Genomic DNA, 15,681 nt, shown 5'->3' on the forward strand with positions numbered 1-15,681 from the left:
GCTAGATATGGGATGAGGTCATGCTGTGTCTCTGTGTATGACTGGTGCAGTCCTCAAGTCCAAAGGCACATCATTATTAATGAGGGGAGTAAAACTGGATCATTATCACATATCTCTCGGCTTGGCTTCGCGAACGAAGATTTAAGAAGGGTGCAATAGTCCACGTTTGCTGCAGGCTCGCTGGTGGCTGACAAGACCAATGTGGGACAGGCAGGTCCGGCCACAGCGGCTGCAGGGAAAAGTCTGATTTAGGGTTGGTCCTGTAGCAGTGCGATTCTTCCTCAATCTCCTTTTGTCCTCAAGACCAGCTATGCGTGTGTTCTCAAAGGAAGAGGCAGCCTGGTGGATGGTGTGCCTCCATGCTTTGCGATCTGAGGCTAGGTCAGACCACTGGTGATGGTTGATGTGACAGGTGCTAAGGGATTTCTTCAAGGAGTCCTTGTACCTCTTCTTTGGTGCCCCTCTATTTCGATGGCCGGTGGAGAGTTCGCCATACAGGGCAATCTTGGGAAGGCGGTGGTTTTCCATCCTAGAAATATGCCCTGCCCAGCGCAGCTGCGTCTTCAAAAGCAGTGCCTCGATGCTGGTAACCTCTGCCCGCTTGAGGACTTCAGTGTTGGTCACAAAGTCACTCCAGTGGACGTTGAGGATGGTGCGAAGGCAGCGCTGATGAAAGTGCTCAAGGAGTCGCAGGTGATGACGGTATAAAACCCACGATTCGGAGCCATAGATGAGGGTTGTCATCACAACCGCTTTGTAAACATTGATCTTTGTGCCTTTTTTCAGATGCTTGTTGCTCCACACTCTTTTGTGCAGTCGGCCAAATGCACGGTTTGCCTTTGCCAGCCTGTTGTCAATCTCCTTGTCGATCTTGGCATCTGAGGAGATGATGCACCCCAGGTAGCTGAACTGCTGGACTGTCTTCAGAACTGATTCACCCACAGTGATGCAGGGAGGGTGATAATCTTCCTGGGGTGCAGGCTGGTGGAGAACTTCTGTCTTCTTCAGACTAACTTCTAGGCCGAATAGCTTGGCAGCCTCTGCAAAGCAGGACGTCATATGCTGCAGAGCTGATACCGAGTGGGAGACGAGTGCAGCATCATCAGCAAACAGTAGCTCTCGGATGAGTTTTTCCATTGTCTTGGAGTGTGCCTTTAGTCGCCTCAGGTTGAACAGGCTGCCATCGGTGCGATAGCGGATGTAGACACCATCGTCCTCATCTAGATCTACTGCGGCTCTTTGAAGCATCATGCTAAAGAAGATCGTAAAGAGAGTTGGCGCGAGAACGCAGCCTTGCTTTACACCTGTGCCTATTGGGAAGGGCTCCGAGAGGTCGTTGCAGTGTCTGACTTGGCCTCGCTGGTCTTCGTGTAGCTGGATGATCATGCTGAGGAACCTTGGGGGACATCCTAAACGTTCCAAGATTTGCCACAGGCCTTTCCTGCTAACGGTATCGAAAGCTTTGGTAAGGTCGACAAAAGTCACATACAGACCCTTGTTCTGTTCCCTGCATTTCTCTTGGAGCTGCCTGAGAACAAATACCATGTCGGTGGTGCTCCTGTTAGCTCTGAAGCCGCACTGGCTCTCTGGGAGGAGTTCTTCTGCAATGGTGGGCACCAGTCTGTTCAGGAGTATTCTGGCAAAGATTTTGCCTGCGATGGAGAGCAGGGTTATCCCCCGGTAGTTGGAGCAGTCTGACTTTTCCCCTTTGTTCTTGTATAGGGTGATGATGATTGCATCGCGAAAGTCCTGTGGTAATTTGCCTTGTTCCCAGCAGGTGACAAGTACTTTGTGAAGTGAGCTATGTAGTACTGTGCCCCCATGCTTCCAGATCTCTGGTGGAATTCCATCAACTCCTGCTGCCTTGCCACTTTTCAGTTGCTTGATGGCTTTAACAGTCTCTTCTAGGGTGGGGATCTCATCCAACTCTGTTTTCACCGGTTGAAGTGGGGTGAGGTGGATTGCTGAATCTTGAACTACGCGGTTGGCACTGAAGAGAACCTGAAAATACTCCGACCACCGGTTCAGTATGGATGCCTTGTCTGTGAGGAGCACTTGGCCGTCTGCACTATGCAAGGGACTCTGAGCCTGATATGATGGACCATATACTGCCTTCAGGGCTTCGTAGAACCCTCTTAAATCACCAGTGTCTGCACACAGCTGGGTTCTCTCTGCAAGCTTGGTCCACCACTCGTTCTGAATGTCTCGAAGCTTGCGCTGGAGGTTGCTACATGCAGCGCGAAAGGTTGCTTTTTTCCCAGGACAGGAGGGCTGAGCAAGATGTGCTTGGTAGGCAGATCTCTTTTTTGCCAGTAATTCTTGGATCTCTTGATTGTTCTCATCAAACCAGTCCTTGTTCTTCCTTGTGGAGAACCCGAGGACTTCTTCAGAGATCTGCAGGATGGTAGTTTTTAGGTGTTCCCAGAGTGCTTCTGGAGAAGGGTCTGTGGGGCAACTGGGGTCCTCAATTCTTGACTGGAGTTTTGCCTGGAAGGCAGCTTTAACTTCGGCTGACTGGAGGCTGCCAACCTGAAACTTCCTCCGAGGGATACCTCCTCTCCTGGGTGTGGGTTTAAAGTGAAGACGGAGATTGCAGCGTACAAGACGATGATCCGTATGACATTCTGCGCTGGGCATTACTCGGGTGTGTAAGACATCTCGAAGGTCTCTCTGGCGCACCAGAATGTAGTCGATAAGGTGCCAATGCTTGGACCGTGGGTGCATCCAGGTTGTCTTCAGACTGTTCTTCTGCTGGAAGATAGTGTTGGTGATGGTGAGCTGGTGCTCCATGCAGAATTCTAGCAGGAGGCGCCCGTTGTCATTGCAGTTGCCAATGCCGTGTTTGCCAAGTACTCCTTTCCAGGCTTCCGAGTCTTTACCTACTCTGGCATTGAAGTCGCCAAGGATGATCACCTTGCATCTTTCGGCAGCACCCTGAACGACCAAGCAGCCTTATCTAGGGACAGCACTGCTTGCTCCACACGGAGAGGGGCCTAGAAAAGGTGGCCTAAACAAAGCTCGTCTCCCCCACCCCAGTTGGCTAGCCGCGGTCAACGGGCATCCTTACTTGCGGTCGAAAAATAACAACAAAGAAAAGGCATGCACCTGCCTCACAAAGTGTGCAAAGACTAAAGCTTGCGTGTTGGAACATCAGAACCATGCTTGACACAGTAGGCAGCGGTCGCCCTGAACGACACTCTGCTCTAGTTGCCCACGAACTTCTCAGGTTGAATATCGACATAGCAGCTCTCAGTGAGGTCCGTTTCCCTGAGGAAGGTAGTCTTCAAGAACACGGTGCTGGCTATACCCTCTACTGGTCGGGTAAGTCAAAGGCTGAGAGCCGCCTTTCTGGCGTTGGCTTCATGGTCAGGAACTCCATTGCCTCCAAACTCGAAAACCTGCCAACAGGTCACTCAGATCGCATCATGTCCATGCGCCTCCCACTTCAAAACAAGCAGCATGCAACACTCTTCAGTGTGTATCACATATAAGCTACTGGAAAACAGACAGTAGGAGAAGACTTGGGGGTGTCTGTTTGGCTACTGTGCTCCAGAACAAATGGGTCTTCCTGTCTTTCTTCGTTTTGGGGTGCATGTTTTCAGCTTCTCTGTCCTCGGTGCACACAGGCAATATAACATTTAGTTTTTACGGAACAATGTAGAACAAATGTTGTGTCACTGTGGGAACTGGTGCATACCTCAGATGGTGGTCATTGAAGATGGAAGTTAGCTTCTTTTCTGGATGGCTTCTTTTTTTTAACTAACTGTTGATGGTGGATTCAGATGAAACAATACTACTAAGGTTTCAAGCTGACTGATGCGGGGTAGTATAGATCATTTTCCTGTTGTATGTTTTCAATATTAGAAGACTATGGTCAGTTCAGTGCTGACAACCCAGGTGAAGTAATTGATCACTGACTGTTAGGGAGACCTGCAGCCTTTGTTTGTAGCCTACTGCCATCTCTACTCACTATACTGGATCTAGAGTCTAGGACAAATTTTAGTTTGGGCTGCTAAGAGTGGGAGTTCTGGGAATGATAGTTCTGCCACTGTATATGTGGCAGATTAAACTAGCAAAGCAGAATTCTTACGTGAAGAAATTTTACTTTAAAATATAAATTTTGATACCCCACACAGAAGATTTGACAAAAGTGAGGTCATATCCTGTGACCACGTCAAACTGTTGGGGACAGATCACTGTTACACTAGCAAAACCAATGTTCTGGTCCCCACCTAAGAAGCAGTTCCTTTCTTTGTAGGATGACATCCTCTCTTTTGAGCCAGAAAAACAGGCCATGTATCAGCAGGTATATCGGCCCGTCTACTTCCAGCTGGTGGATGTGCTCTTGCACAAGGCTCAGTTTCCTTCTGATGAAGAGTACAGTTGCTGGTCCTCTGATGAAAAGGAGCAATTTCGGATATACCGGTATGACCTTTTGCTTGGCTGTATCCTATAATCTTTAGCTAATACAGCATCCTTGTGATCTGCAGAAGGGCAGGTTGGCCATATTAGCAGGAGGTTTGACTGCATGGAAGTATGAAAAACTGTTAAAAGGTGTATATGCATATTCTTGAAAGGACATCATTGATGGATACTAATGTAGAAGTTGCTCTAGGGGCTGCAACTACACCAGCAGTTTGTGTCTAGCAGCTACACAGTATTGTGTGGGTGGAACAGTGCCTAGTGACTGTTTTCTGTATTGTCCTCTTCAGAGTGGATATTTCTGACACTTTGATGTATGTGTATGAAATGCTTGGAGCAGAGCTGCTGAGCAGTTTATATGACAAGCTGGGTCGTCTCCTAACGAACACAGAGCAGCCAACATCATGGCAGGTGAGTGGGGTCTGTACCTTGACTAAAAACAGGATGCTAACTGCAAGCAGATTTTGCAGAACTTTAATTCTCGAGTAGTGTCTAAAATAGCCTGGCTATGATTGGAAAGAGGAGAAGCATTGGGATTGATTGAGACTGATTGATTGAGACTGCAGAGAATCTGGGGGGCAAACTAGACATGATGTAGAAGATTCTGAAGATTAGTAAAATGGTGTTGGAGAAGAGGTGATTTACTGTTTCCTTCTTGCTAACTCAGGATGGTGGTGGACAGGCAGGCACAGAGCATTTATTTATTGCTTTTTGATCTAATTACAACTTTGGGGGCAAAATCAGGAAATGGCACAGAGGGAAGGAGTTAAACACCCCTTCTTCCAGCACATCTTTCCTGATCTTCAAAACAGCTATGTAGAAGATCTTCAAAACAGCTATGTAGAATATGGAAGATTTCCATCATAGCTCTCCTCTGTTACATCTAGTTTGACCCTTGGTTTGACAATTTTGAGGAGGACAAAGAGACTTAAATCATTAGAGGGAGAGGCTTCAATATTACGAAGATTTGAAAAATTTTGAGCACTAATGATGGGGTCTGAAGGAACTATGATTACCTTATGAACATGTGAAAATATGAAGCTGCCTTCTATTGAATCAGACCCTTGGTCCATCAAAGTTAGTATTGTCTACTCAGACTGGCAGCGGCTCTCCAGGGTCTCTAGCTGAGGTTTTCACGCCTATTTGCCTGGACCCTTTTTAGTTGGAGATGCTGGGGATTGAACCTGGGACCTTCTGCTTACCAAGCCGATGCTCTACCTCTGAGCCACTGTCCCTCCCCTCTTTATATCATATCCCTCTTTATATCATATCTTAGTATATAAAACAACATGTGAACAGGAGGTCTGGCTTGGGGCCCTAACTTGCCATTTGCTAATCCTTGTCTAGAAATTGACATTTTGTCACTTATGACTTGCAGGGATTTTAGAAGACATTGGATTTATATTCCGCCCTCCACTCAAGAGTCTCAGAGCGGCTCACAATCTCCTTTATCTCCCTCCCCCACAACAGACACCCTGTGAGGTGGGTGGGGCTGAGAGGACTCTCACAGCAGCTGCCCTTTCAAGGACAACCTCTGCCAGAGCTATGGCTGACCCAAGGCCATGCCAGCAGGTGCAAGTGGAGGAGTGGGGAATCAAACCTGGTTCTCCCAGATAAGAGTCCACACACTTAACCACTACACCAAACTGGCATTTTAACACGTGACACATTCTGCAGTAATGACCAAATTCTGCAAACAAATGTCCAATAGTAGAACTGCAGAATCTCAGATATCTGCTTTATCAAGTAATGCCAGTAGCTGATGGTTCTTTAGTTCAGGCCAAGTTGGGGCTGCTTAGAAAATGTCTGGAGTATGGTGAACCATTAGGGGGGCTTGGAAGCTTGGGATTTGGCTATTTCTATGGGGATAAATGAGGACTCCTGTCCCACTTTCTTCACTGCATCATCTGTCCCTTCAGTTTGAAGAACGATGTGCTGGTGTCCTCCAGTGCTATGACAGGAGTAAAGCCTGGTCAGGGGGTCGCTGTATGGCACCTAATCAGCATGCATATGCTCACCTTAGTGTGTTGTTAGCATGCTTCTGGCACAGAAAACAGTGATGGGCATCAAATGCCAATGAGTGTAAGGCTCATAATTCATCACTGTTGACAGCCAAGTAAGGAACTGATATGGGCTGTGATTTGCAGGCAGGCAAGCTTTGATGCAGCAACAGTCATGCCAGCACACTTGGCATGCCAGACATGTAGCCTCAATTATCCAGGGCCTTGTAAGATAGTCAGAAGAAAGATGAGTACAGGTCTTTTGTCACCTTTGGTACAAGTATAGACATATAGCCATTGCTGTCCAGGATGGCAGACTGGGTTTGCACTGGACAAAGTCAGAAGTGTTTGTTGTTGCCTGGAAATGATGGTCTTTGGCCTGTCAGATCATAGTTGTCTTGCTAGGAAAAATAATGCCCTTGCAAAAGAGATGAGTAATAACTATAAGTAATGAATAAAATGTGAAAAACGTTCACTTTTCCATGAAAGCTGGTCTGCATGTGTTTTGTTAGAATGGAATCTGAAGTGGGACTGTCTCCAAATGCTGTTGCTTTTTTTTTTTTTGTATTATGATTAATGTTGTTACTCGCCTTGGGTTCCAGTTATCTGGGAGAAAGGCAGATTTATAAGTATTTAATATAAATACATGAATAAAGCCTCCCTTGACGTGGGGCATTGGAAGCAGGCCATGGGCTCAAGAGACAAATCTTTCTTTCTCACAGCATACAGAAGCTTTGCTTTATGGCTTCCAGTCCATTGCAGAGACTATAGATGTAAACTATTCAGACGTGGTTCCTGGCCTTATTGGGCTCATCCCCCACATCAGCATCAGCAATGTGCAGCTTGCAGATACTGTTATGTTCACTATTGGTAAGAGGACAAGGCATGGGGTGGGGGAGGTTGAGCTTGGAAGAACTGAGACTTTCCAGTTGTTGCAGCCTGAATTGTGGGATTCTTTTGGAAAGTTTTTGGAGTGGCTGTTAGATCCCAGTGAGAATGTGTGCATATGCTGTTGTGCTTGTAATGTTGCTTGGGTAGGGAAGGGGTTCCTCCTCTTTCCCTGGGCAGTACTCATAGTGTTTGGAGCATTAAGTAAAACAGGCATAAACTATGCATCTTATCTGTTACCTAGGGGCCCTCTCGGAGTGGCTTGCTGACCACCCAGTCATGATCAACAATGTGTTGCCCCTGGTGCTGCAAGCTTTGGGCAACCCTGAGTTGTCCATCTCCAGTGTCTCCACCCTTAAGAAGATCTGCCGAGAATGCAAGTATGACTTGCCTCCCTATGCTGCCAATATTGTTGCTGTCTCCCAGGTAACTAATAGAAAGGTTTATGAACCTTTTTTTAGGCATACAAAAACCTAAGAGTTACAGCTCATAGCTAAGTAGCTTTATGTAAATAGAGATCATTTTACAGGTGTTTTGAGCAGGGAACATTCTGAGGAGCTCTGAGTATTGTTCAGGTTGGGAATTAAACAGAGGAAGCATCTAGTGCACTTTTTTTAGATCTCTGCTTTCTGTGAGGAGGAGTTGGTTGGAATGATTTGAATGCATCTGTACTGACCTCAAGGTTGTCCTCTCCTGTTGTTGTTAGGACATCCTAGTAAATAATCTCTTCTGTGGGAAGAGTATTCACTGTCTCATATCTTCCTTCTGTAGGATGTGCTAATGAAGCAGATTCATAAGGTAAGACTTTTATTTGCCTGTCATTTCGCGATGGGGTACTAAAGGCCAGAGAGTATGCAGAAGCAGAGGTTACCTACTTGGCTGTATTAGCAATGTTCAGCATTACAGTCATTGAAAAAGAGTATTGGAAAAACTAATGAAATGGGAGGTCCAGTTCTTGTGAAGAGAATTTAGGGATGTGGGAGAAAGTAATTCATATTGAGGCAACTGTTTTCCTCCATTCTCTGAAAACTAAACAAGTGATTCTTATCAGGACTTTGACTTCCACATTAAAAACTTTTTTCTAGGACAAGGACCAGTTCAAATTTGAGCCTTGACATTGCCTCAGGGTGTAGAACAAGAAGGTGTTCAAGTTGAAGTGTGTTTTGTCATGGCTTTCTGTGGATGAGTGAGAAAATGGTGTCCATATCATTCTGTCCTTCAGACAAGCCAGTGCATGTGGCTGATGCAAGCTTTGGGCTTCTTGCTGTCTGCTCTCCAAGTGGAGGAGATCTTGAAGAATCTGCACTCACTTATTACGCCTTACATCCAGCAGCTGGAGAAGCTGGCTGATGAGACGGTAAGCTATATTACTTGTCTCATTATGACTTTTCTACCTTGAGGAAAAAACAGGGCTTGTTGTGTGCAAGATGCTGCTCTTCCATGTAAAAGATTGTGTGATTGTGTGTGTTTGATACTAGGATTGAGTAGGTGAATAATTATTGGTGATGTTCGATACCAGACCCTTCTTTATAGCTCTGCTGTCCCTTTTTGTTACTTGTTTGTGTTAGTACTACTTCCCCACATGGGTTTCAAATAGGCAGCAGCTCTTCCTTCCATAGCCCTATTAACTTTTAGTTTGGTGATAAAAGGCCTATAAGAACATATTGTTGAATAATTAGTAGCCTTATACCGTGTTAATCATAGTGATGTCTCACCCTACAGCCCAATCCCTCCAACAAGTTGGCTATCATCCACATCCTAGGTCTTCTCTCCAATCTCTTTACCACTTTGGACATCAGCCATCATGATGATGATCATGAAAGCACAGAGGTCAAGAAGCTGCCAGTGCCTCAGGGCCCCAATCCGGTGGGTGTTGCTATATATGTGGGCAGCTTTTCTTCTGTGTGTACATGAACACAGTCTAGAGTAAAATGGCTTCTGTGTTTCTCTGCAGTGTAGCTGCAGGCACTTTCTTCTGATGATTTGGGAGGGTGGCGCAGAAAGTAACTGAAGGGGATAAGCAATACATCAGGACACTAGTTTTGAATTCTCTTAAATTTCTCACTGAGATCTCTATTGCTGCCAGACCATCATAGCCCCAGATAAGGAGTTATTAGCATTGACTGTTGAACGGCCTGAAGAGAGCTAGAACAAACCCTTCACAGAAAGTTTTAAACTTTGCGTATATTTGTAGAACATCCACCAGGAAAGTATTAACTCCTCCTCCTCTAGCCAACTAAATTTAAATCTTGTACTGGAGAAGAAGCCCTTCCTAGGTCTTGACTCTGCATAATCAAAGCCAAATTCCTGTATTCTTACGCAAGAACCTTCACTAACAGGATTTCCTTTTAAAAAAGAAAAGAAAACCAATTGTAGAGGAGCAAGGTCAAGTAGGTCTTTCATTCTTCCTCCATTTCTGTCTTAGCAGAAGAAGCAGAAGTGGGAGCCTTATCTTGATAGCAAAACGGCTCCTGTGTAATAGCTCTTATTTGTGGGGGGATGGGACCTAGGAAGTGGAACACTTTTGGTGGAAACAGAAGTGCACTGAAGTTTCACTACTTCCTGCCTCCTACATCAAGTAGGGCAAGATGCATCACCCTAGGATTCTGACAGCCCAGAAAATTTGATCTAAGATCTTGGAGGACCTACTACTTCATGCCTATCTTCAGTGCTACATGGTAACCTTATGGTAGATTTAATCATTTAGCCCCAACTTCATTCCTAGTGTCTGTAGCAGTTCAAATTGATTGCCCAAAAGTCCCTTCATGGCAGTCTCTTGTGGTAGATTCAGTCGTTTAGCCCTAACTTCATTTCTAGTGTCTGTAGCAGTTCAAATTGTTTGCCCCAAAGTCCCGTCATATTGGGTGGAAAAACAGTCTGGCATCCATGTCACCAGAGCACCTGTAGGAAAATCTAACTGATCAGGTGGACTTGGTTGGGCCACCAACACCTGACCCAGAAGATATGATCACTGAATGAGGCGCTTCCAGTGCTTACTAGCTAATGGACTATACTGGTCATGGATGGATTTGCTCCAGCCCCTTAACCAAGAAAAGTAATTTATTCTCATGATTCTTGAATGAGTAGGTAAAGGCAATAGATGTATCTTTGCCTATTCCCCTTGATCTGTTGTATGTTTTTCTTTTGATCCCATTCATGCTCAGAGTGCTATGGAAGATCATACATATCCAAAAAGAAGTGATCCTGATTGCCCTGTATTGTCCATGGAGATCCTGTTTCCAAAGCAGCTGATCCTCAGGTTGCTAGAACTATGGCAGTTCCTACTGATTCTAGGTCCTGTCTTCCATTTAGACCTGGTAGGATTAGTAGGCAGCATGTGGATGGAATAGTGTCAGCTAACAGCTAAAGCAGGGGTCCCCAGTGTGGTTCTCACTGACACCTTCCCTAGCACCTGCAGAGTTCCCAGCAGGCTTCTGATTGGCCATTGGAGATATCATTAGCTGTGTAGATTTTTTTTTAAGTAACTATTAGCGTTACATGTGACCTCATTCCCTGACCTTTTGTGGTTGGCTTCTGATTGACCATTGGAGATCTCATTGACTGTGCAGATTTTTTTTTTTAAAAGTAACTATTAGAGTTATGTGTGACCTCATTCCCTGACCTTTTGTGGTTGGCTTTGCTTCTTGTGGCAGCCATTTTGTAGTTGCACCTGCCACCCTGTGTCAGAATTCCAAAAGTGCCCAGAGACTCAAAAATGTTGGGGCCTCCTGAGATAAAGGATACAAAGGTAAATTAGTAAGCATCATTATGTCCTTTTGTAAACATGGAATGAATAGGAGATAGACCATTTGGAAGGCTTTCCACCAAAGATGCAAAGAAGAATCTCACTTGGAAACTGTAGATGAGGTGCTGGCCACCTTGTAGGAAGGACTGACTGAAGATCTCCACCCCAACATCTTTAGGAGACTGATGGCAACTTGGTACAGCATTTTGGAAAGCCAAGGCAGGTCAGCCACTATGAGACATTCCTGCAGTCAGGCAATTCCTGTGAGGGGTCTTTCTGTCACTTCTCCTGTTGTTTAGGTGCTCATGAATTTACCTGAAATGTGGTTTTTCTATTCAGCATTGTGTCAGCCAGATGAATTAAGGAGTTAGGCATCCTTTGAGAATAATTCTGTCCTTCACAAGAATAGGGTGGTTCTTTGTAGTAACCCTTCTTTCGCTGGTAAATCAAAGTAGTATTTTGCAGCTGAAGAAAGATTTGAGTTCTGGGAGAGTCCCCTAGTCTAGTTCCAGGTATCTGTATAGATCTCCACCCCAACATCTTTAGGAGACTGATGGCAACTCTGGTACAGCATTCTGGAAAGCCAAGGCCAGTCAGCCACTTTGGGACAGCTCTCTGAGCTAGAAGAAGAGTTAATCCTTTCCTGTCATACTTCTTGTTTAAGCAGAAAGGGACCTTCCCATGTCAACCATCAAAAAGAGAAAGGACAGGGCAGTTGCACATCTCACAAATAGGTAATGGCAGGGCCAAGTAGTCTGTTATATGAGTTCTGGCAGTACAGAATAGGAGGAGTGAGGCACCCTAGGTAAGAATAATTGTTCATTCTTTTCCTGCCAAAACTGGGGTGATGCAGATCAGCTCCAGAATAATCTCCTATATTGCTTTGTTTGCAGGTAGTGGTGGTGCTGCAGCAAGTCTTCCAGCTCATCCAGAAAGTGCTCAGCAAGTGGCTGAATGATGCACAGGTTGTGGAGGTAATATTTCCCCTGACAAAAAGAAAGAACACTCGGGCCTTGGTGCAAGCCACTTTGATCAGGTACAAATGGCAGTACATGAACTGAATTTGCCACTCTGGTTCCTGGACTCAAAGAGCTTGCCAACTCCCTGTGTGAGGAAAGGTTCATCTCTGCATGACAGGAAGAAGTCAGAGCCAATATTGCTGTGATCTTTAGGTCTGGGATTAGTATTTGGGTTAACAGGCTCTACCCATCCTAGTGCTAGTAAGCTCCCTGAGACTGGATGTTTGTCTCCTGCCCCTTGATAGTGAAGCAGCTCCTGTGTAATAGCAAAACCCGCTGCCCTCTTGCTGCAAATAACCTGTAAGATTTGTATTGAGCACAGTAGACAGCAACACTCAGGTGAATTGTCCTTTCTTGTTTTCTATCAGAGTTGTCTATATAGCAATGGTGCTAGTTGGGTCTGAATGTGGCAGTTATAACTGATAGATAGGGCTGTGAGATTCTTGGCCAAAAAATTTACTTTTATAGTAAACTGAAGTCCACATTTCTGCAGCCATCTCCCAGAGTCAGCCCTTTTCCATGATATATGAATTCCTTCTCTCCCTGCTAGAATTGAGTGCAGTGCTTTTATCTTCTAAGGAGTGCTGATTAAATGGGAGCTATTGAGTTGGGGCAGAACTGTGTCCTGTTCAAATATGAAGGCAAGTGTATGCCACTGGCAGCAGAAGTCATGAACCAAAGGGCACAATGGTTGGGATGGGTAAGCTGTTCATCTCATACATTTGTGCACAAGCATGTGTCTCCTGGGAGAGACCAGCTTGATCAAGAAGGAAGCTGAGACTAGATCATAAGAACATCAGAGAAGCCATGCTGGATCAGTCCAGTGGCCCATCCAGTCCAACACTCTGTGTCACACAGTGGCCAAAAAAACCCAGATGCCATCAGGAGGTCTATCAGTGGGGCCAGGAGACTAGAAGACCTCCCACTGTTGCCCCCCCCCCACCCAAAGCACCAAGAATACAGAGCATCACTGCCCCCAGGCAGAGAGTTCCAAAAATACACTGTGGCTAATAGCTACTAAGGGTGTGCAAAACAAAAAAATTCAGAAAAATTCAGATTCAGGGGTATTCAGGGCTAAAAAATACGGGAGGCCGTATGTCTCCTAAAAGCAGATTCGGGAGCCAAATCTGATTTGGGAGATACCCGGCTATTCCCGAATATACAACCCCATTATTCCCTATGGGCCATTGAAGTAAATGGCAATATAGGGTATAATGAAGTGCAGCTGGGGGGCAGGTGGTTTGAGGCAGAGGCCCCAGATTTGCAGGGCAGCTGCAAGGGCCTCTCCCCTACATAACCCCCAAGTTTCAAAAAGATTGGACCAGGGGTTCCCATTCTAGGGGCACCCAAAAAGGCCCATTTCTCCCAATAGTGGGGAAAAAGCAATCAGTCAGTTTTCCCACTGTGGGAAAACTGATTCTGGGGAGCAGAGGGTTGAGGGAGAGCCCCCAAATCTGCAGAGCAGCTGCAGGGGCCTCTCCCCCACAGGCAATGCCATGTCCCTGAGTAGAACCAGTGCCACCATGCTGCTGCCATTGGCACAAACAGTACATTAGATCAAACTAGAGAATTTCTCTCATTCAAAAATTGGGGTGCAGGCTCTCTGCAAGGACTACTGCACAGAACCAGTGCATTGAATGCACTACTGCCATGCAGCAGAGATGGGGCACGAACTTCCTGCATGTCAAGCATCTGCCCACTGAATCTGGGGCCTCTACCTCAAACTACCTGCCCCCCAGCTGCACTTCATTATACCCTATTTTGCCATTGACTTCAATGGCCCATAAGGAATAATGGGGACGTATATTCGGGAATAGCTGGGTATCTTCCAAATCAGATTTGGCTCCTGAATCTGCTTTTAGAAGATATACGGTCTCCCGTGTTTTTTAGCCCTGAATACCCCTGAATCTGAATTTGGCTTCAATGGCCCATAGGGAATAATGGAGAGATAGGGGCACCCTCTTTGGGTGCCCACATAATTGGACCCCTTGGTCCAATCTTTTTGAACCTGGGGGTTCTGTAGAAGAGAGTCTCCTGAAACTTTCCTGAAAATTTGGAGTCTCTACCTCAAACCCCCTGCCCCCCAGCCACACTTAATTATACCCCATTTTGCCATTGATCTCAATAACCCATAGGGTATAATGGGGTCGAATGGCCGCCAAATTTCAGCGGCTGTTCGCAACTGCAGTATACGGCTTCCGAATCAGATCAGAGAATCTGATTTGACTCTATACTGCTTTAAAACAGCCGAATCAGCTGTTTTTCGGGGGTGTATTCAGTTTGGCTGAACCGAATGCACACCCCTAATAGGTACTGATGGACCTCTGCTCCATATGTTGATCCAATTTCCTTTTGAAGCTTGCTATGCTTGTAGCCGCCACCTCCTCCGGCAGTGAATTCATTGTGTTAATTGCCCTTTGGATGAAGAAGTACTTCCTTTTATCCATTATAACCTGACTGCTCAGCAATTTCATTGAGTGTCTTTGAAAACATGCATAATCTTGTAAACCTCTATCATGTCACCCCTCGGTCAACGTTTCTCCAAGCTAAAGAGCCCTGTTCAGGGGGGATCCTCCTGAGGTTGGATGCCTTCACATGCATAGAGGGTAAATGTATTGAGTATGAAAAGAAGCCATATTGAATTTGTTTGAGCATTATCCAAACTTCACAAGACTTTTGTTGTTACTTGGATTTTCTTACTGTTTGTAATTATACTAGCTAGACATGCTGCTGTGTTTGTTTTGTTGTCAAAACTGTTCAAAATTAAAAAAAAAATTAAAAGGATGCTGGGACAGGGGACCTGACACATTCTCAAGATTTTTTTTTCATTTCTACCTGATTTGGGGAGTGGTGGACCTCCCTACAGCTTTGATTGCAGGAGAAATATAACAGTGTAAATCTGAAATAGGAGGACATTTAAGGGATTCCATCAGAATTCTAACTATAAAACCTTTCCTTGTAACTTAACAGCCCTACAAACTGTTTTGTCAAAGTATCTCATAATTTGTAACTGCATAGATAAATGTGGCTAAATCACATGTGCACTTTTTTTATCTTGCCTGACATTGGGATCTTTAGTTATTTTTTTTTTTGGGGGGGGGGGTTAATGTTCTTTAGATGGTCACTCCAGGGAGTAATATATTGATTACGAAGTGAGGTATAATAAGGGCAACTAAAAAGGATATGGGCAACTGAAGTCAACTTGATCTTTACTATAAGTACAGAAGCATTTTCCAGGGGGATTCTACTAAAACCACCCTTCATCTCAGCAGAAGGTAATACATTGCATCTAAGTAACAGAAAAGGGTGATGATATTTTGGAACTGTTAGGCAGAAAAAGTATTTAGACAACTCAAACATCTTCTGATAAGATAAATGCAAGTAAATAGGGGAGCATTTCTGATCAGCTTGGAGTTTTAGCATAACCCAGCCTTTTTCAAGTAATTGATTTTGTACAGTTAACAAGAATTTTTATTATGAGTCTCTAGAATTTAGGCACATGTTTAATATAGCAAGCTTCGAGTCAATTGGGCTAAGCCAAGTTCCCAGTCAGGAGTCAGCTGTTACTAACTGAAGTAAGGATGGTAGAGCATTAGGTTCATGAAGT

General features: G+C 45.1%; 1 protein-coding gene across 2 annotated transcripts in view; it reads left to right on the forward strand.

Annotated features, from left to right (window-relative positions):
* Positions 1-15,681, forward strand: part of IPO13 (importin 13) — a 119,243-nt gene that overhangs the window by 72,644 nt on the left and 30,918 nt on the right. For both annotated transcript variants that reach the window (XM_060231672.1, XM_060231673.1), the window contains exons 5-12: positions 4,259-4,425; positions 4,713-4,833; positions 7,145-7,292; positions 7,555-7,736; positions 8,082-8,108; positions 8,533-8,667; positions 9,033-9,176; positions 11,949-12,029. In XM_060231672.1, coding sequence (XP_060087655.1) covers positions 4,259-4,425; positions 4,713-4,833; positions 7,145-7,292; positions 7,555-7,736; positions 8,082-8,108; positions 8,533-8,667; positions 9,033-9,176; positions 11,949-12,029 — 1,005 coding nt within the window. The remainder of the gene's footprint in view (positions 1-4,258; positions 4,426-4,712; positions 4,834-7,144; positions 7,293-7,554; positions 7,737-8,081; positions 8,109-8,532; positions 8,668-9,032; positions 9,177-11,948; positions 12,030-15,681) is intronic.

This window comes from Heteronotia binoei, chromosome 2 (assembly GCF_032191835.1).
Source record: "Heteronotia binoei isolate CCM8104 ecotype False Entrance Well chromosome 2, APGP_CSIRO_Hbin_v1, whole genome shotgun sequence".
NCBI classification, from domain to species: Eukaryota; Metazoa; Chordata; class Lepidosauria; order Squamata; family Gekkonidae; genus Heteronotia; species Heteronotia binoei.